General features: G+C 37.0%; 1 protein-coding gene across 14 annotated transcripts in view; it reads right to left on the reverse strand.

Annotated features, from left to right (window-relative positions):
• dmd (dystrophin) overlaps positions 1-21131 on the reverse strand; it is a 134721-nt gene that overhangs the window by 91301 nt on the left and 22289 nt on the right. For 13 of the 14 annotated variants that reach the window (XR_010896564.1, XR_010896566.1, XR_010896568.1 and 10 more), the window contains exons 8-20: positions 20085-20263; positions 19569-19703; positions 17777-17968; positions 12241-12422; positions 11977-12127; positions 10613-10732; positions 9121-9222; positions 8762-8869; positions 7968-8147; positions 7562-7734; positions 3507-3630; positions 3179-3266; positions 2611-2852 (exon numbers count right to left, since the gene is read on the reverse strand). Coding sequence is in view for 9 of the 14 variants with exons in the window: in XM_067402505.1 (XP_067258606.1) it covers positions 2611-2852; positions 3179-3266; positions 3507-3630; positions 7562-7734; positions 7968-8147; positions 8762-8869; positions 9121-9222; positions 10613-10732; positions 11977-12127; positions 12241-12422; positions 17777-17968; positions 19569-19703; positions 20085-20263 (1976 nt within the window). In the remaining 5 variants the exon portion in view is untranslated. Of the gene's footprint in view, positions 1-2610; positions 2853-3178; positions 3267-3506; positions 3631-7561; positions 7735-7967; positions 8148-8761; positions 8870-9120; positions 9223-10612; positions 10733-11953; positions 12128-12240; positions 12423-17776; positions 17969-19568; positions 19704-20084; positions 20264-21131 lie in introns of those variants that run through there. The other variant, XM_067402513.1, reaches the window with a different exon arrangement.

The raw sequence follows: 21131 nt of genomic DNA on the forward strand, positions 1-21131 counted from the left end.
GCTGCTTGATGCCATATGAGAATCTCAGTTTTCTTTTTTCCCCCAGATACGTGGACATGAAATATTGAAACCCTGTGTGCGTGTGTGTGTCTGAGACATTAAATCAGTAAATCTGGGCTAGGGAATAGTAAGATAATGAATGGGTTAATCACATCAAATGATCAAATCATCACAGACACTCAAGGTCTTTAGGGAGACATGTCTCTTCTGAAAGACACATTACAGAAACTAGGATCTGGTAAAGAGACAGAAGCAAGAAAGATGTTCATATAGAAAGCTGTCAGGTACAGATATACTTGTGGATAAAAGTAGTAAGAACAGATGAACAAAGAGAGACTTTAAACCTGCAGAGCTTTGATCACTCAACGTTTTTAATCACACAACTCGTCTCTCGGCCTGTTATATCATATTCATTAATCTAACAGGCCACGTTGACACCACTGAAATTAGTCCACAGCCATCAGACAGTGGAAATGCACTCTTTTTTCAATTAAATCATCCTATGTAAGTACCATAATCACAGCTAAATTACATAAAATCTAACTGCAGCTAAAATTCACCAGCCAGGTCTGCCAGAGTCCTCTTAAAAACGGTCATTTTACACACTAATTGTTGATTGAAATTGATTTTCCTTGATCTTTTGACATAAATGACAGAATTATTTCAGAACCTGTCGCAAAAAGCAGAAACTATATTGGATCCGTCAGCAAAACTCAGAACCCACAACTAAGCATTTAACTTCTCATGTACTACATTTTTTTTTTAATACAATTTTAAAAGTAGGCCCTTTTAAATAAAATTCAAACTTATAAACTGTTTGCATGACATATATTAATTATTTAGATGATTGAAGTTAACTTTTTCATATAATTTTTTTCCACCTATAATGTTAATGTCTAAACTTCAGAGACCAAGTAAAAAAACAAACATATTTCTAATGTTGGGAATCTTTCGAAGGACATGCAGTAAATCAAGCTCTTTTATCTCAAAAGATCAAGGAAAAAAAAAAAAAAACCCTGAAGGTTGTTTGTCTTGTCTGGCATGATCAAATGTCCTGCATGAATGCATCATTGTAGGGGTGGGCGATTTACCGGTAGAAATTTGTCAACTGGTAGAGATTTTTACGGTCGCGTAACGTTACTGTGCTATGCTTCACGAAAGCTTATCGTTTGCATGCGTTAAGTATTAAGCAGCGAAAGACAACTCATTTCACTATATGCTTGTGCTGTCAGAGAGACTATTTCTCAGTGCTGTCTGAGAGACTCGCGCACATAAAGCCGCTGCTCATAAAGCAGTGAGGACTGAACTGAGTGCTTTTCGTCGACTAATTGGGCTTCATCGGTTAAACAGACATACTTATGTGTCAAAGTGACCATGTCTTTGCAAATAAACAGTCATTTATGTCTTAATTGAACAAACAGTTGAGAAAGAAAACGCATGAGTATATTGGATCCGTGCAGTTGGTCTTAAAGTGACAGCATCCAAATGTACTTGTCTTCATTAATGTTAATCAAACAACAAATAAGAGAAAATCTCTCACTGCTCTTGACTGAATCACTTGTAACTTTAATAAGAACAGATGTTTATTTAATTTAAGCAGTAAAGACAAAGCAGTGTTTTTTAATACATTTGATTACTTTATACAATTTATGTAGTTTTTCTCATTTCTAGTGCTTTAAGTTTTTCAGGTAGGGTCTATTTCATTTGTGACTTTGTTCTATTATTTTCCTATATGCTTGTAATTAGTTTCATTGTTCTTTTTTTAATCACTGTTTACTTGTCTTCAGTAAGCTTGAGAGTTGTTTTTTTTTTTTTTTACTTAGGCTAGTATTAGTTTTTTTGTGGTATTGAAAATGGTGACAAGAATTATCACATTTCAATGGTAACAAAAATGTCGATAACATAACCTTATTTAAAGCAAAAATAATTATATTGTGATATATATTGTTATCGTGAAAAAAAAATTAGTCATATCATGATATGCGATTTTGGTTATATCAGCCACATACGGAGCCCTGCACATGACATGCAGGAAGAAAAAAAAAAAAAAAAAAAAAAAAAAAATAGTAGGCTAAATCGTGCGCAGGATTTACTTATTTGTGCGCACAATTTACTATTTTGTTCCCTCGATTTACAAATCATGCCCATGTTTTATAAATCGAGGGGAACGAAATAGTAAATCATGCGCACAATTTAGCAAAACAAGGGAACGAAAAAGTAAATCTTGTGCACGATTTAGCAAATTGAGGGAATGAAATAGTAAATCCTGTGCACGATTTAGCAAATCGAGGGAACGAAATAGTAAATCTTCTGCACGATTTAGCAAATCGAGGGAACGAAATAGTAAATCGTGCGCATGATTTATTCTTTTTCTTGCATGTCATGTGCGGGGCTCCGTACCCACCCCTACATCATTGCATTTTTTTTTAAATTTTATTTTATTTTTGCATGAGATCAGATGAACACATGCAGCGGGTAAAGTGCATTACCTGGCCAGACACAGGAAAAGACAGACTGTGCCCTGTATATGGACACAGAACAGACACACATTGAAAGACAAATCTACAGAGGAACAAGACCCCATGCACAAGGACAGACACTGGTGGTTACCCTGCAACGCTCAAGCTGAATCCTCAGAGGCTCTGGCTCACACGCGGGCGGCGACTGGACCTTGAGCCAGTTCTCAGCGGTCACCACAGCCTGCTCAAGTTGCTGGAAGAGATTGTAGAAAGCCAGGACTTTGGTCTGGTAGGCCAACCACGCCAGCCTTTCGGCTAGGAGAGCGCAGAAATCAACCCATCGAGCACGTAACTGCTGAGCCGCTTGCTCGATGTCCTCGGAATTCTGACCATCTTTAGAGAAAGATCCATTAGGATAAATGAGACTCATGCATATTGAAACAGCATTTGCTGAGGCAATTAAGCTGCCAAAGGCTTTAGACTTTCAAAATAGCTAAGAAATGTCCCATCGATGTACATCTCTATCTATTATTTATAAAGCTGACATTATGCTGGATCTTATCACTTTAATTAGCAGCAAAATGCAGATTATTGCTTTCCAAATAAGATGGGAGATATTTGTGTGGGTTTTTGTTTTTACATGAAAACAAGGGCAAGTTTTGAATTATACAAGGAAATCAAACTGAAATTAATGTGCATATGAAAATAATCCCTTTTACCGCTACTGAGTTGATCCACCAAAGCCTGGGCTGAACGAGTGGCTTCTTGCAACTTTCTGAATTTTTCTGGCTTTTCCCTGTCAATTGCCTCAAAAATGGCAGAAAGAATCAAACAGTAAACACCAATTCAACACATTTAATTTACATAATTAGAATATACTTATTATATATTTTAAGAATTATATTAATTTTTATTAAGGAAGGAAAAAAAAAAAAAAAAAAGCTTACACTTAAAATTATTTTAAAGTTCAAAACAATTGTAATGTACTATAATACACTTTGCAGTCTAATATCTTGAATCACTACAGAACATGTCAATATTACCTACCAGCACTTTCTCATAGAGGTCTGCCACACTGCCCTCCTTACGGGAAACTGAGAACTCTGGATTTTGCAAAACAGCCTCTGACCGAGTCATAAAACTGTGAATTTCAGTGAAGTCCACATCAAATCTGCAGGGAAATTGATGAGAGAACAGCAAAACAAATTAGTTATTCTTGTTTGTTTGTTAGTCATTTGAATGTTGTTGGCATTGATTATCATTGATTAGCATTTTTCTCTCACTGCAGGCTTTGTGTTTCAGCATCATTTCTAAATTCACATGTGCAGTTAAACTCATACAGGCTGTAAAAGTGCTTATTTAGATGAAAAAGCCTTTACTGCAACCTTACACAACATTGATTCCCTTGAGAATTAAAGAATAAAAAACAAGCCAAATTTCACTTGATTTTGATGAGATATCATAAGAAAACCTATTTTCATTGTCTTATTTAGATAAATAAAAACACTTGAAAGTAATATTTCACTTAAGTTGTGTCATGCGAGAAAGTAATGAAGGAACACACAAAGACAAAGTCTTTTTTCAATAATTAGACATGCTTCATTCAGAAAATGAATGCATGGGCAATTCACACTAAAACAAACATGGTTTTATGACAATAGACTTGTACAGTATGATCTGTTTGTAAGTTTGACCATTATTAATTCGTGGGCACGTGATAAGTCATGGCCACAAGATCATTTTGTTCATTATGTTGAGGGAACGACATCTATTTCTCATGGCCACGAGTTAAATCTGTAAACAACCTGCACAACCATAGTAACCTGGAATTATCAGAAATGGATTATATTACAATAATATTAATTTTAATTAAGAATGATGAAATAAGAGCGAAATTAAGGAACAGACGGTTATATTAACCTTTAATAGCCTATTGCTCCCGATGTTGCCTATTGACAGCATTCGATTGAAGTTTGTTATTTTTGTTATTATGCCTTTACCTAAATAAAATGAAATATATAGCCTAATGTTAAATTACCATAAATTAACTTCCTGTAAAATTCCTGTGCGCCTAGAATAAAATAAAATCAAAGCTTTTATATAGGCTATAAACAAATAATAAACAAAATATTCTTTTAACATAGGCTACTATTAATAGGCTATAGCCTAACACATTTTTTTTTACTTCATTTGAATGCTGTCACGGGCATGAGGGGCTACAAGTGAAAACAGACGCTCATTTAGGCTACAGAAATGTAGAGTCATAAAGTCAAAACTTTATTGGCTCATTTACAGTAGAAAATACAAACTTTACGTAACATGAGGTACCAGGATGTTAATTAGATAAAAAGATATGGTAAAATGAAGGGGAAAATAAAGCAAATATAGGCATATTTATAATGAATAGCTAAATGTAACTAATACCGTAATAATATAAAAATATATATAAAAAAATATACGATCAGTGAATGGATTTAAAAGATTTGGATGGGTTTAAAAATGTACAACAAGGCATAGCCTATTCTTGCCTATTCCTATTCTAAAACTTCATTTTAATGCTTAATCTAGGCAATATAGCACGCAATACAGTAGTAATGTACAGTAATATGCAATATATGTTAATATAATGATTTCTTAATTCCGTGCTTTTTCTTAATGAAAAATAATAATTATTATAATCTTATCCATTTCTGATCATTCCAGGTTGCTACGGTCACGCAGATTGTTTACATATTTAAAGGTGCCATCGAATGTTTTTTTACAAGATGTAATATAAGTCTAAGGTGTCCCCTGAATGTGTCTGTGAAGTTTCAGCTCAAAATACCCCATAGATTTTTTTTTATTAATTTTTTTAACTGCCTATTTTGGGGCATAATTAGAAATGCGCCGATTCAGGTTGCGGCGCCTTTAAATTGCGCGCTCTCCGTCCCCGCAGCTCACGCTTGCCTTAAACAGTGCATAAACAAAGTTTACACAGCTAATATAACCCTCAAAATGGATCTTTACAAAGTGTTCGTCATGCATACTGCATGTATGCGTCGGATTATGTGAATATTGTATTTATTTATTATTATCTTTAACCACATTTAACAGTACATTAACAACATGCTAACAAAACATTTAGAAACACAGTTTACAAATATCACTAAAAATATCATGATATCATGGATCATGTCAGTTATGATTGCCCCATCTGCCATTTTTCGCTGTTTTCCTTGCTTGCTTACCTAGTCTGATGCTTCAGCTGTGCACAGATCCAGACATTAATACTGGCTGCCTGTTGTGTAATGCCTTGATCATGGACTGGCATATCCAAATATTGGGGGCGTACATATTAATGATCCCGACTGTTACGTAACAGTCAGTGTTATGTTGAGATTCGCCTGTTTTTCGGAGGTCTTTTAAACAAATGAGATTTACATAAGAAGGATGAAACGATAAGACGAGAGTTTGAGACTCACTGTATGTCATTTCCATGTACCAAACTATTGTTATTTAACTATGCCAAGATAAATTAAAATTTTAATTCTAGGGCACCTTTAACTCGTAGCCATGAGAAATAGTTAGGCCTATCGTTCCCTATATTATCCCTACATAATGAAGTCGTGGCCACGAGAAAAATATTTAGTTCCCTCAACATATCTCAAGGCCACGACTTCACATCGCATGGCCACGACATAAGGATGTTGTTACTTTGACAAAATGATCTTGTGGCCAAGACATATTATAACGTACCCACGAGTTTATATGTCATGGCCACAACAAAACGAAGTGAACCGAACATGTCCCCTTCCCGTCACCATAGTACTGCTAAAAGTTGACAAAATTCACTTTTAGCAGATTTAATATGGGACCTAATATGCCCCTTTTGACAACATAATATAAGTAATATAATATGATTAATGTAAGTCTCTGGTGTTCCCTGAATGTGTCTGTGAAGTTTCAGCTCAAAATACCCCACAGATCATTTATTATAGCTTGTCAAATTTGTCCCTATTTGAGCAAAAACGCCATTTTTGTGTCCTTTAAATGTAAATGAGCTGCTGCTCCCGGCCCCCTATCAAGAAGAGGGCAGACCTTTAAAAGCTTACGCTAAAGATATTCAACAACAACAAAACTGGAGTATCTCACACATCCAAAATATCAGAAATTGTCAATAGCGAGTCTTACATTGTTGTGGAGTCAAGTTGATTCAACTCATTAACTCGCATGTACAGTCATGTTAATCTTTTGTGCAAATCCAGCATTGAACTGACCCTCGTTTGTGAAGCAGTCCAGCGTAAAATGATTTGTGCAAATATATAACACTTTACTGACTTTCTTCAGCACATTTCCTTCATAAATGAAATTCAACCATGGTCTCCTAAGAGGCTAAGATGTCGAGAGTCTATGGAGATTCTTATGTTTGTTGGTACATCCGATAACAGAACATTTGTAATTTTTTTTGACACAGATATTGTATATCTCCAGCTGCGATAGCGAGGAAACCAAAACGGCAGGCTGCTGCCACTGTGGCTCTCTCAGTGCAGTATCTATGCTAATAGGGCAGATCGTCATCAGTCATGGGTGGGGCTTCTTATATAAGAGTAGGGGGAAATCTGGAACCGCTCATTTGGAGAGACTGTTTATGATATATGGGGATTATATAAAAAGGAGTGATTGGATTTTTACCATTATAGGCTGCTTGTTTACACACACTGTGGACACACATGTGTGTTCAAACACCTTATAAAAGTGAATTTTGCATAATAGGTCCCCTTTAATATCCAAAATATGTCTCAAATGCCCCTTCCCCCTTATTCTTACTGGCAGATAGCATGTAGGAAGGAAATCATGCACATAGTTCTGATGTAATTAAATCCTATTAAAAAAAAAATGGACAAGCCCTTCAATATGTTCCACCTCAACTTTGTTTCAATAGGAAATCCATCAGAACAGAATAAAAGTGTGCTTGTCACGGTGTCTTTTAAGCATAAACCGCCGATTAGTGATAATCAAGATGAAAAAGCTTGATTAAGAAAACCCCCCACAAAGTCTCCTATTTCTGTTAACATAATTGGGTCCTTCATATTTAGTGACCTGTAATGAAACCATAAGCTCACCTTTTCCTAAGTTCTGAATCAACGACAATCTGTCGCTTCTTCTGAGGTGGAGGGGTAGACATGCCCTCCTTAGTATGCTTCACCATCTTTTTCTGGTTCGTGGTCACCTTGGTGACAGTTGCCATGGTTGTGTGCGTGAGCTCCGACTGGGATGTGGTGACAATAGTTGAAAACTAAGAGGGACAAAAGTTGTAAGACATGCATGTGTAAGTGTATAGAAGTGTATACAATTCTTGAGTGCATATGAAAGAGAGAGGGTGAGATACAGCGAGAGTGGTTTATTTATTCTGAGTGATGGCAGGGCAATGCAGGAAGCCATATCAAATTTTGAGTGAAATAGAAATAGATGGAACAGTATTGCGGAAAAGATGAGACACAGAAAATGGAATGACATTAGCATAACCACCTTGGTGCTGGTGAGCTGAAGAGACTGTACCAATTTGTCCCAGCGCTGAGCAAACCTCTCCAGCTTCGCCTCTAGTTTCCCAGCAGCCTCTTTGCTCTTAATGTTGGTCAGCAGATCTTGAACGAGGGAGCAAAGCTTATCCATGGTTTGCCTCTTCAACTCCAGGTCTGCTTTTAAAATCTAAGGAACGAAATTCAGCCATCAATTGTTAAGTTATAAAATGCAATTTCTTAGAATTGTGAGATTTAAACTCGCAGTTGCAAATTTTAAAGTCAGAATTGAATATTGCGAGTTATCACGCAATTCTGATTTTAAATCTCACAATTCTGACTTTTTTCTCAGAATTCCGAGATATAAACTCACAATTGTGAGTTCTATTGCGAGTTAATTGCATCTTATAAAGTCAGAATTGCAAGATATAAACACAAATCTGACTTTATATCTCGCAATTCTGACGCAATTGCATGAAAAAAAAAGTCAGAATTGTGAGATAAAAACCTTTTTTATGTTTTATTTCATGTCAGAAACTAGCTTCCATAATTTAATGCTAGATGGAAATTGTGTTGCATTATTAAAAAGGCCTGATTTCAAACCCATTAAAAAGGATTTCAACATGACATGGCACTCAAAACCTATTTTACTTTTGTAAAGTGATGTTTTACATGTCATGCAGCATATTCAATGATGAAAAAATCAAAATGCATGATTAACCATCAAGTCCTGATGGATAAAATCAAGCAAAGTAGGCTTGACTTTAATGTTTCAGTGATTTTGGATTATGTGCGGCCACTTACAGCGAGTTTCCTCAGGTTAGCGGCTACTTCATTTGGGTCATTTGTGCCACTTCTTTGGATAGACTGAACTAACTCCTCCTTTTGAGTCAGCCAAGAATCAAACAGCAGCTATAAAACAATGACAACGGATTAAAGGGAGATTGTGAGATGTGTTCTGCACTGCTGCTTTTCCTGTTTCTTTTGAGCACTGGTGATGTTATCGTACTGATTCTCTTGAGAAAAGAGGTCTTCAAAGCCTTTATGTTTCCCCAGACATGCTCTCATTATAGTCATTTAACAGGCAGGATTCAAAAGGCATTTTCAGAGCAGCTAAGTGCATTGTAAAAGCTTTTCCAGCACGCTCTAGAAGGATTCAGTACCTGCTCCTCAGAGAAATTTTGCCAGCTCAGCAGGATCTTTTGAAGGAGGATCCAGCGCTCTTCAGTCCATTTACAGATCGCTGCCCAGCGTTCCCCAAGATTCTATGTATGTAACATAGGGGTGTTATGGAAGACTGATCAAAGTTAATAAAAAATTATACCAAAGTTATAGTCCAATCAACCAGTCAGACTTCAAGGCAATAGTTAGTTAAAGGGTCAGTTCATCCAAACATTTCTGTCATTAATTACTCACCCTCATGTTGTTCCAAATCTGAAAGACCTTTTTTCATAAATTACAAATTAAGATATTTTTGATGAAATTCGAGAACTTTTTTAAAGTAACGTAATTACCACATTCAAGGTCCAGAGAAGTAGTAAAGACATTGTCAAAATAGTCAACATGACTACAGTGGTTCAACCTTAATGTCATGAAGCGACTAGAACAATTTTTGTGTGCAAAAACAAAACCAAAATAACGACTTTATTCAACAATTTTGTCTCTTCCCTGCCAGTCTCCTACGCTGTTTATGTTGCATAGACAGTGCAGCTCTTCCGGGTTCTACGTCAGAGCGCTGACTCAGTATTGGCCGGCTTCTGCTTCAGTATCACACGCATGCGTCATGCTCCTCACGTGAACAGCGTTGGCCAATACTGAGTCGGCGTACCGACGAAGATGAATGAAGGTCTTACGAGTAATTAATGACAAATTTCATTTTTGGGTGAACTAAGCCTTTAGAGAAAGAGTTTGGTTTTTAAAGGTCCCGTTCTTCGTGATCCCATGTTTCAAACTTTAGTTAGTGTGTAATGTTGTTGTTAGAGTATAAATAAAATCTGTAAAATTTTAAAGCTCAAAGTTCAATGCCAAGCGAGATATTTTATTTAACAGAAGTCGCCTACATCGAACGGTCAGTTTGGACTACATCCCTCTACTTCCTTCTTTAATGACGCCACTAAAACAGTGTTTTGACTAACCTCCGCCCACAGGAATACACACGAGTTGCGTTTGTAGAGTGTGTTTGTCGCCATGTCGTCGAAACGCTGTTATTTTCATCCCGCAGTCCAATCACCGGGTCTGATTCCGGCTCAAATTGATAGGGTATAATTAAAGACATGTTTACAATAACACTGAGCGCGTGCATCTCCACGTTATGGAAAGAGGCGTGACCTTTCCGGGCAAGGTTCGCTAAGCTGCTGTCGAATCACAACACAGGAACCGCTGGCACAATCAGAACTCTTTACGTATTTCTGAAGGAGGGACTTCATAGAACAAGGAAGTCATCAGCCCGTTTTTATGACAGTGGAAACAGCGGTATACAGATAAGTAAATTATGTGAAAAATACTGTCTTTTTTTACATACGAAACATGAACACATGTTATATTGCACACTATAAACACAATCAAAGCTTCAAAAAAAACACGAAAACGGGACCTTTAATAGTTTGATCCGAAGACTGAGAAAATCAAGTTGTGCATGCAAAATATAACATTTACCTGCAGTTTTTCCTCCAAGGCTGCGGTGGCACCATCACCACTGTTCTCATCTACTACCACCACCATATGAGTCAGAGAGTTTACTCTCACTTGCTCAAGTTCCAGATCTTCCTGTAAAAGCTGTAGGAACAATTATGTCTTTACCTTCTTCTTTTTTTTAAGTCCCCCTGTAGTCAATAATTTTAGCACTCAAAACTAATCTTTAAAGGAACACTCCACTTTTTTTGAAAATAGGCTCATTTTCCAACTCCCCTAGAGTTAAACAGTTGAGTTTTACCGTTTTCGAATCCATTCAGCCGATCTCTGGTTCTGGCGGTACCACTTTTAGCATAGCTTAGCATAGTTCATTGAATCTGATTAGACCGTTAGCATCGCGCTTTAAAAGGACCAAAGAGTTTTGATATTTTTCCTATTTAAAACTTGACTCTTCTGTAGTTAAATCGTGTACTAAGACCGACGGAAAATAAAAAGTTGTGATTTTCTAGGCTGATATGGCTAGGAACTATACTCTCATTCAGACGTAATAATCAAGGAACTTTGCTGCCGTTCCATGGCTGCAGCAGTGCAATGATATTACGCATTCGAAAACGGTAAAAATCAACTGTTTAACTCTAGGGGAGTTGGAAAATGAGCCTATTTTCAAAAAAAGTGGAGTGTTCCTTTAATCAACGTTTTTTTCCTTTTTCCTGATTTTTCCTAAATGTCTTCATGCCTAATAACTTTGCTTCATTTATTATATGTAGGTGCATGAATATGCAAATTAGCCCCGCCTCCACTCAATCACACAAGCGCAGAATACCTGTTCCAATCTGTCTATTTTACTGTATTAAAATCCGCACAATGCCAAGTGGAAATACTGGTTTAATTCAGCAATATATGTTTGAACCAGAAACTGATTCAGAAGAAGTCGAGTTATACACGGTTATCTACAAAGTCGATGTATCAGAATGGTAATGCATTTTATGTATCACTCTCTACAACGTTAGACACATAACAGTAATTAACATGATTAGCCTTTTCCTTGACTACGTTATCAAACAGCTAAAACTGTGTTGCTAATGTTACACAAACCATGTTCCCGTTCGCCATCTCAGTCTGCCTTCTAAAAATCAGTATCATTAGAAATACTTTGAACAACTTATAACATCAGTGGAAAAAGGTATATAGTTCATCATAACATTGTAATATACATCATATGCATAATTCACCTGCTATATTGCTAAATGTACACATTTGTACTCAGCAGTTGTGTTAACTTATGAATTTGCACATGGTTTGTGTCAAAGCATATTAAAAACACCACACAGACATATAAACAACATTAAAAACTTTAAAACTAACCACAAATAAATTCCAGGACATACTTTTTGCTCTTCAATTTGACGCTTTATGTCATCAAGTTCAGGTCCTAAAGGCTGTGTGCCCATTCTTTTAATCCGAGTTTCGGTTGTGTCCAGCCAGTCAGAGAGCTGCTTCAGCTGCTGGTGCTGCAGGTCCATCAAAACTTCATGAAGCCTAGAAATGTTCCAAAACCTCAGTTATATAAGGATTTGTAAATAGCATAAGAATTGGTTTTTCTGTTAATATTTCTGGCTAAATAAAGGCTTATCATGCAAACATGTGACCACCTGCTCTGTCGTTCCATGCTGGATACACGCAGATGTTCCCAGCGAGAGTTGAGCAGATTCATCTGTTCCCGCACCTCCCTCTCTTCATCATCAGTCAGCTGCCCTCCAGACAATAACACACTTCCTGCTTTCAGAACCCGGCCCACGCTGCCCTGATGAGACGTTAACTCCACCATGTAGCCCTGGACCCAAACACACATATACATATATGTATACAGGGCAGTGGTACTGTGAAGTACAGTGCAATGAACATCTTTGATGGACAAAGTATGGAGTTAAAGTAATTATTTTAACTTCTAATTGTTTCTTTGCACTGTCATCTAAAACCCTCAGCATCTGCTTTCATCCTTGACACCTTTACTCATATTATACCATTCTTTCAGTCATTAAATGTCCCCAGATAACTTTTCAATTCACACCTACGCAAGGCACAGTTTGATTCTTTGACTCCCAGATCAACCATTCTAAAAGATGTTGGAATATGAAACTGAGGGGAAACACTCATAAGTACCATCTGTCATGAATGGAGAAATCGAATTTATTCAGAGACGGTAAACACAGGGGGCATATGCAGATCTGGATAATAACAACAACCCACAACTTCATGGATAATATATCTTAGTCCTAAAACTTTCAGACAGTATCCTTCACCCCTTGGGTTCAAAGTTAGTTTGAAGAAATTAATCACCTGTCCGAATTTAGAGCCGTTCCTATACGTCTCATATAAATATAAAACATCACTCTTTTATTGACCAGATGTCAGATATGGAATAAACGTACCATGGAAGTGTCAACTGAAGTGTATTTCTGAGACGATATAGACTTAGATTTCAATTTATAGACCAATAAAGTTTGAAATTTATGAGTAGTTTTTAGTGCATGAAGAAGAACATTGCAGTTGCATTGCATGCAGTGCTGGGTGTAATACATTAAGTAATTAATTACTCTAATTTAATTACTTTTTTAATGAAAAAGTAAAGTAAGGGACTACTCTACTTTTCTGTAATTTAATTAGTTACTTCTGATGTAATTGCATTAAATACTGTATAGATTATAGTTCAATTCTATATTAAAAACAGTGAATTTATCATTAACATATAATGTCTAATGTTAAAATGTATGTTCTCTTTACTTTGGTCAGCTCAAGAATAATTTATACAGTTTTATATTATTTATTTGAAAGAATTAAAAGAACATGTCTGTCCTTGTATTGTTCAACTGGTCAAGATTGATATGGGACTGAAAGTAATTAGTAATAAGTAATGCAATACTTTTTAGAGAGAGTAATTAGTACAGTAATCTAATTACACTGTAGAAGATGTAATTAGTAGCTAGTAATTAAGTTTTTACAGTAAATTACCCAACACTGTTTATTTTTAAGTTAGACAAAACTAATGTTTTATTGTTGAATAATGTTATCTTTTAAAGACACTTATTTAATCAACTAATGCCTCAATAAGAGCTGTAAATAGATAGTCTGGACTTCTATTTCTCTGCATGCCCTTCAATCTTGTGCAAAGGTTGTATCATAAGACTCTGAGCTTAGGTAGGAATCCAGAGCTGCCAAATGGTAGCTAAAGCTTATGAAATCACATCAAATACAGCTAGCTTTAGAACATCTTCACCTCTAGAGGCACATCGCTATAGTCTGCTGATGCTAAAAAGACATAGGGGCATGACAACATTGTCTTTTTTAGGGTGTAGTCCTCCAAATGTTTGCTCTGAACTAGTAGATTAACATAATGGCTGTACACTTGTCCTTCTGGAAAGGTCCTACATGTGTGCTTTGACATCATCATTGTGGATTCAAGTTATTTTTGTGCCACTTTTGGAGAAAAGTGCCAATTTTATGGTTCTTTCTCTCTTTTTCCACCAATAATGATTGAACCTTTTGTTAACCCTTGTGCTGTGTTGAAAACCCTCTAACACTTGTGATGTTCCCAGTCAAAAATGACCGGCCGGCAAAAAATTGCTTATAAATCTCTTGTTATGCTACCTTATCACCATTGGATTCAATCTTTTGAATTTGAATCAGCTTGTTTTCTTTCAATTAGGACGGGTTTTGTATTTATTTTTGGAACTGATCAACAGTAGGCCTTTTTTAACTGAGCTTATGTACCTCAGCATTATTTTTGGATAATTTTATCAATTTTACATAAAATATGAAAAAAAGAAATTGCACTGTTTAATCACATTAGTGTGCTTTAATGTTGTAACCAGGAAATTTGTTTTGAAATGGTTTTATTTATTACATGGTTTTATATTTGGTTTTATATTTGGTTTTATTTATTACAAAATGGCACAAAGTCAAACATGACCGGCCTACTAAAAAAAACAAAAACGTATAAATCACTTGTTGCGCTATTTTAATCACCAATTATTGGATTCAGTCTTTTTGTCAACTTGTTCTTTCAGATTTATTTCAGTTAAGACAGGCTTTGTGTTATTTTTGAAACTGATTGATCGTAGGCCTCATTGATCCAAGTCTCACTGATTTGAGGATAAAGTTCACCTCTGTGAAAATTAAAGCCTGTAATGCTCAAAATAGTTTGTGTACACAAACGTGTGCGCGCGCAGATGCACGAGCATGCCTGTATCCACACATGCACAGGTCTGAGGCCTTTATTTTTGCAATCCCACTTGTGCATATGTGAACATGATGAACACGCTCCTGAACACTAATTATTTCTCTGATTTTCGACTCCCCCATTCATTTTCAATGGTCAGTCATTTCTGACCAATATAAGCTCAGATCAATGAGGCCTGTCCTAATTGAAAGAAAACAAGTTGACAAAAAGATTGAATCAAATCAAAGTCCCTTTAAGACAAGTAATTTCACTCGGCGGCCATCTTTGAAACGCCTCTTGGGCATCATGCAGCTCCAAAGCTGTTTGCCAAGCTTTCGATTAAATTTCATATTTGAAATCACCTATGAAATCTGACAACAACTGTCTCATAATTTTTTTTTCCAAATGCTCTAATCATGACAAAAATACTGCATTTTTATGCTGGATCAAGCTAATGCGCATGCGCAGACCTAAATGACTCTGAAATGAGAGACGCGCGTCTGAGTGTTTCTATAGAAACCGGTGCTTCTAACGGCCACTGCAGTGACGCGATGACTTTACCAATTGGTGATTGGCTCTTAATTAGAAGGCGGGACTTATTCCTCCATATTGCGCGTTACACTTTCTCCCATTCAAAACAATACGAGTGACACGTCTTGTGTTATTCTATAGTCTTTGATCAAATATTTGGTGATGATGTAGCATAGTGTGAGATTTATATTGTAGGCTGGTCATTTTTGAAAATCTTCTCTCCTGCAGCAACAAAACTACATTTATTTATTAAGTCAGCATAAAAACAATGAATTCTTATGTAAATTATTATTATTTGTTGTCAATGTCAATGACACAAAATGCTAAACAGTAAAATGCTAAACTAAATTGTACAGTCAACATTTAAATGTTGACCAATACCAATTTACTACCAACTATAGCTAGTGCAGCCATAACGCTGCATTCACACGGGGCACCGGTGTTAATGCTTCTCATTTACTTTGAATGGGTGACGTCATGCATTGCCGAACTGAATTGTGGGTTCCGTCGCGTCGCTTCACTCGCGTTGCAAGCGCCAGAAGTTGAAGATTTCTCAGCTTTTCAAGCGCCAACGCAGGCGTCATCCAATCAGATCGCCCTATGCAAATACCCTAGAGCAGTTGCTAGCCAATTGCGTTTGTGCAACACCAGAAAGTAATGTGATTGGCTGTTATCACTATAACAGTCGCGTCAACACAAGCTTCAGACACGCCCTCCGTCAAGCGTTGACGCTGACGCCCGTGTGAATGCAGCGTAACTTCCCCTATGATTTCTTTAATTTACACTTGGGAATTTGGAAACCTCCAAAGAGTTTACCACCGATACAACATTGTGTTGATGTTCATTAAGGCTGGGACAGATCGATTCTGATATTTTCCAAATGCATCGAAAATCGATTCTAAGCTTAGTTTTTAACAGCAGATGGCACTCTAGGCTAGTTTTTAACTGCATGCTCACGAAGAAGAGCGCTCATGCGTCCGGCTGAGTCTGAGAATGTATTTGCACCTCAGAATGCTTTTATGACATGAGATTAATGTAAACAGCCAACTGCAAACACCCTTGTAATTCATTTCAACCTTTTCGAACTTTATGAATGATTATTTTATAGAAGGTTCAAGTGGTGTGTGTAATGGAACTGGAAGGAAGCAGAGTGCGCCTGTTTCTAAGGGTGCGTTCACACTTGTCATGTTTGGTTCGATTAAAACGAACCCTGATGCGATTGTTCGGTTAGTGCATTTCATTTGAACAAATGTGAACGCTGCCATCCGAACCCTGGTGCGCACCAAACAAGCGGATCGAGACCGCTGAAAAGATGGGTCTCGGTCCGCTTCCAAACGAACTCTGGTGTGGTTCGAATGATATATGAACGCAAGACATGTAAACGAATCAAAAACAGGAAGAGCCTAAGACCCTAAAAAGGACAGAATTCTCACGCATGTCGGTTTTTCTTGTCATAGTCGCGAGTTTGCCCATCACAGGCATCAGACGCGCGTCTCCACGCAGCAGATCATTTGTGTGTGACGGATGGATTCCCGCCGCTGTTTTGACTACTTTACACATTTTATAAGCTCTTCACGAGTTACCAGCTGGCTGAAATACCATCATATGCAGGCTACGCACACACAACGAGTGCATTTACCTCAGCACACAGTATTGTTTCGGATGTTCGGTAAGGTAAGTTCCGTCTCAAAATAGGCAATACATCATAAAATCCAGTTGTGAATGTATCCCTATGCCTTAAGGTTCGGTATCTTTTGGTTCGGTGATAAAATTGCCAATCTGAACGCGAATCGGACCAGGACTAAATGTTTTTTTTTTTTCTTCTTTGGTCCAGACCAAATGAACACACCATAAAGCACACAGAGCCATCTGCTGTTAAAACTAAGCTCAGAATCTATTCAAGAGAGAATCGTAATACATGCAGAAAATATCAAAATCAATCTAGAATCATTTCTCAGTTCGCGATCCAATGATATATTGTCCCAGCCCTAATGTTCATGTGCCCATATCTTTAAAACTGATCCTTCCGACATCCAAAGGGAGCATTAAGAACATTAAAGTAGCAATGTAAGTAAAGCATTGACAGGTTGTTTCTTCCAAATTGTGACACACATTCAATTTTTGCAGTTGATTTTAAATAAGAGGTGGTGTTTAAGTGGACTAAATGATTGGGAATTTCAATGGAAGATATATTTAGGACATTATGATTAAATTACAAGCTCAAATTTAAAGTTTGATTTTGGCATTTCAACCTAAATCCAGCTACATATTCTAGTAAGTACGCTAACAAACCTTAATCATTTTTCTAGTGTAGTAACATACATTGAAATGGGAAACATAAAACATACTGAGAAAAATATCACCTGAGGCCAGCAGAATCATCAACACGCTCATCTACTTTCACCTCAAAAGCTTCAAAAGACAAACGGGTGAATTACCTCATGGGTGTGAAACTGCTCTTTGACTTCTTCGACAAAAGAAGAGATGGGAGGCTGTGCTTGCAAGCCGTCCTCCGCAGAGAGCAGCCAGGTCAGGACCTCCTCCAGGGCACTCTGGTAGCTTTCCAGCTCATTTAGCCCCTGTGGCAGGGGACTGGGGGACGGTCGCAGTTCATCGGGCTTGTCTGGAGACTGCAGGCAGATAGACAGGAGACAAATGGGTTAGATGATGGCATGGAATTAAAAATAATAATAATAATAAGATATCGAGTTGTCTGTCTTTAAATTAAGACTTGCCTAAAGAGCGTTTTGGCAATGAGGCGGTAGGAGTGGTTGGCTAATCATGGATATATACACATACACATACACTTGTTGCTAAAGCCCCTAGAGTACTTCTGGCTGTTTCATCCTCAAAAGCTGGGTGATCTTTAAAGTTAAAGTTAGACTTCTAATTTTCTTTTCCTGCTTTGGGAAATACCCTCTGTTTGAATGAAATGCACTAGCTGACTGATAATATCAGGGTGGTTTCAGATTGAATTCGAAGATTGTGAAAGGCTTCATGGTGGCAAGTTATGATTTAGAACTTGGTTTATTAGTGGTGCTTGTGGTGTTGCTCATATTCAAACAAATTCCTAACCATAAGTATTTTGGTGCATAACTTCATACCATTTGCGCTGTTGGACAATAAAACCCTCAAATCATGCATCTTGTTGAGGAGAGGTATGCTATTACTATTTCTAAACAACACTGGACCATGATGGACCACGAGAAAAATGGTCTCATACATTGACATTAAAGGAGAGACTTAAGTCATATCTTAGTAACCAAAATATCTATGGGGTTACTAACCACCTGGCAACTACCCAGAACACCATAGTGATATACTAAACAGCAATCAGAAGACATTAGCAACCACATAGCAAGGCCTTGGCAGCCACCCATAACACCCTAGTGTTTTGCACCAGTGTTATTTTAGTATTATTTACATACTATTATAGTATTTATTCATATTTTTAATTTTAGGTTTTAGTAATTTTGATATGTGCAGTTTTAGTTTAGTTCTTCAACTTAAATTACTTTTCATTTAAGTTATGTATTAAGTTATATATATAAAAAAAAAGGTAATTGTGACTTTTTATCTAACATGTCTTACTTTTTTCTCAGAATTTTGTAATATAAACTGCCAATTGCGAGTCAAAGTCAGAATTGCGGGAAAAAAGAAAATCAGAATTGTGAGTTTATTTATTTATTTCTTGCAATTGCGAGTTTATATCCAGCAATTCTAAATTTATAACTCGCATTTCGTATCTTGCAATTCTGAGAAAAAATCAGAAATGCGAAATGTAAACTTGTAATTGTGAGAAAAAAGTCAGAATTGTGAGACAAAAGTCTCAATTATCTTTTATATTGTTTTATTCTGTGGCGGAAACAAGCTTCCATTAGCTTTTCATGTAATACAGGCATGAATTTGAATTTCCTTCAGCCTGAGGCTTATTCATTTAGCTTTTGGTGTGAAAGGGCCTTTAAATGTAAAAAAAACAACAAAGCAAACAAACAAACAGCCCAGCAAACATTAGCAAAAGTAACGCAAAAGTAACGTAATGCATTACTTTCCATTAAAAGTAACTAATGCAATTAGCTACTTTTTTTAGGGAGTAATGCAATATTGTAATGCATTACTTTTAAAGAAACTTTCCCCAAAACTGGACACCACTGTTATCAGTCAGAGGAAGTTGTAGACACAGCTGCAATGCCTGGCAACATGAGGAGCCAGCAGTCAGCAGAAACAAACCTGTGTGGTGAGAAACTTCCTCTGCTGTTCAGGCGTCTTGACGTAGGCAGCTTGAGTGAAGGCATAGCTTTTGAATCGAGGCTTATAGGAGGGAGACGGGCTGCGAACATGACTCTGGGCCACACTGACTGTGATCTAAGAGAGGTACAAAAGACAAGAAAGACTGAAAAAAGCAAAACAAAAGCCACAGAGGTGGATGGAAACACAGAGGAGAGTTGAGTGATGGAGCGATGAGCTGGATATGGCAGTGAGAAGGACGATGAGGACGTTGGAATGCAGAGCAGCAAAATTAGATCACAAATTGCAAAACATAATTCAATGTCAGCTGGCAAAGTGTGTTGACAAGCTAGATGTGCATTCTACATCCTGAGAACGTCTAAAAACCTTTTTGAAACCAGAGAAGTCTAATGCTTTCATATTAGACGTATGTGGCGCCAGAGATAATGGTTCCATGCATTATGATTACAACATACCGTTCTAAACTCTCGTGTATCTATGACTGTGTGTTTCTCTGACCTGCTGGGAGTAACGCTGTTGGGTTTGAAAGAGGAAGTGCTCCTCCTTGGCTACTGTAGCTCGAGGGAGGGTCTCCACCTCTTGTATTGCCTCCTTACTCACGCCATGGGGCAGCACTTGGAACAGGGAGGTGACGTACATAATGATGGATTTCTTATCAGGATGAGTTGTAGCAACATCTGTGAAGAAGAAAAGAAGTTAAGAAATGACTAAATTGCATAATAACCTCCTAAAGCAGACATTAGATAAATGTGAGAAGCAGAAGACCCATGCAAACATTTGCTTTCCATTTAAAAGAATGCATGTAAATAAATTGAATGCATGCTATTCTTCAAAAACTTGGGGTTGATAAGACTTTTAAAATGTTCATGTAAAATGTCTTATGCTCACCAAAGCTGCATTTATTTGATCAAAAATACTGTAAAAACAGTAATATTTTGAAATATTGTTACAATTTTAAATAACTGTGATGACAAAGCTGAATTTTCAGTATTATTATCCTGTCTTCAGTGTCACAGTATTCGAAGTATTCAGACCTCCTTAAATTTTTCACTCACTTATATTGCAGCCATTTGCTAAAATCATTTAAGTTCATTTTTTTCCTCATTAATGTACACACAGCACCCCATATTGACAGAAAAACACAGAATTGTTGACATTTTTGCAGATTTATTAAAAAAGAAAAACTGAAATATCACATGGTCCTAAGCATTCAGACCCTTTGCTGTGACACTCATATTTAACTGAGGTGTTATCCATTTCTTCTGGTCATCCTTGAGATGGTTCTACACCTTCATTTGAGTCCAGATGTGTTTGATTATACTGATTGGACTTGATTAGGAAAGCCACACACCTGTCTATATAAGACCTTACAGCTCACAGTGCATGTCAGAGCAAATGAGAATCATGAGGTCAAAGGAACTGCCTGAGGAGCTCAGAGACAGAATTGTGGCAAGGCACAGATCTGAGCACAGTGGCCTCCATAATCCTTAAATGGAAGACATTTGGGATGACCAGAACCCTTCCTAGAGCTGGCTGTCCGGCCAA

Source organism: Chanodichthys erythropterus, chromosome 12 (assembly GCF_024489055.1).
Source record: "Chanodichthys erythropterus isolate Z2021 chromosome 12, ASM2448905v1, whole genome shotgun sequence".
NCBI lineage: Eukaryota > Metazoa > Chordata > Actinopteri > Cypriniformes > Xenocyprididae > Chanodichthys > Chanodichthys erythropterus.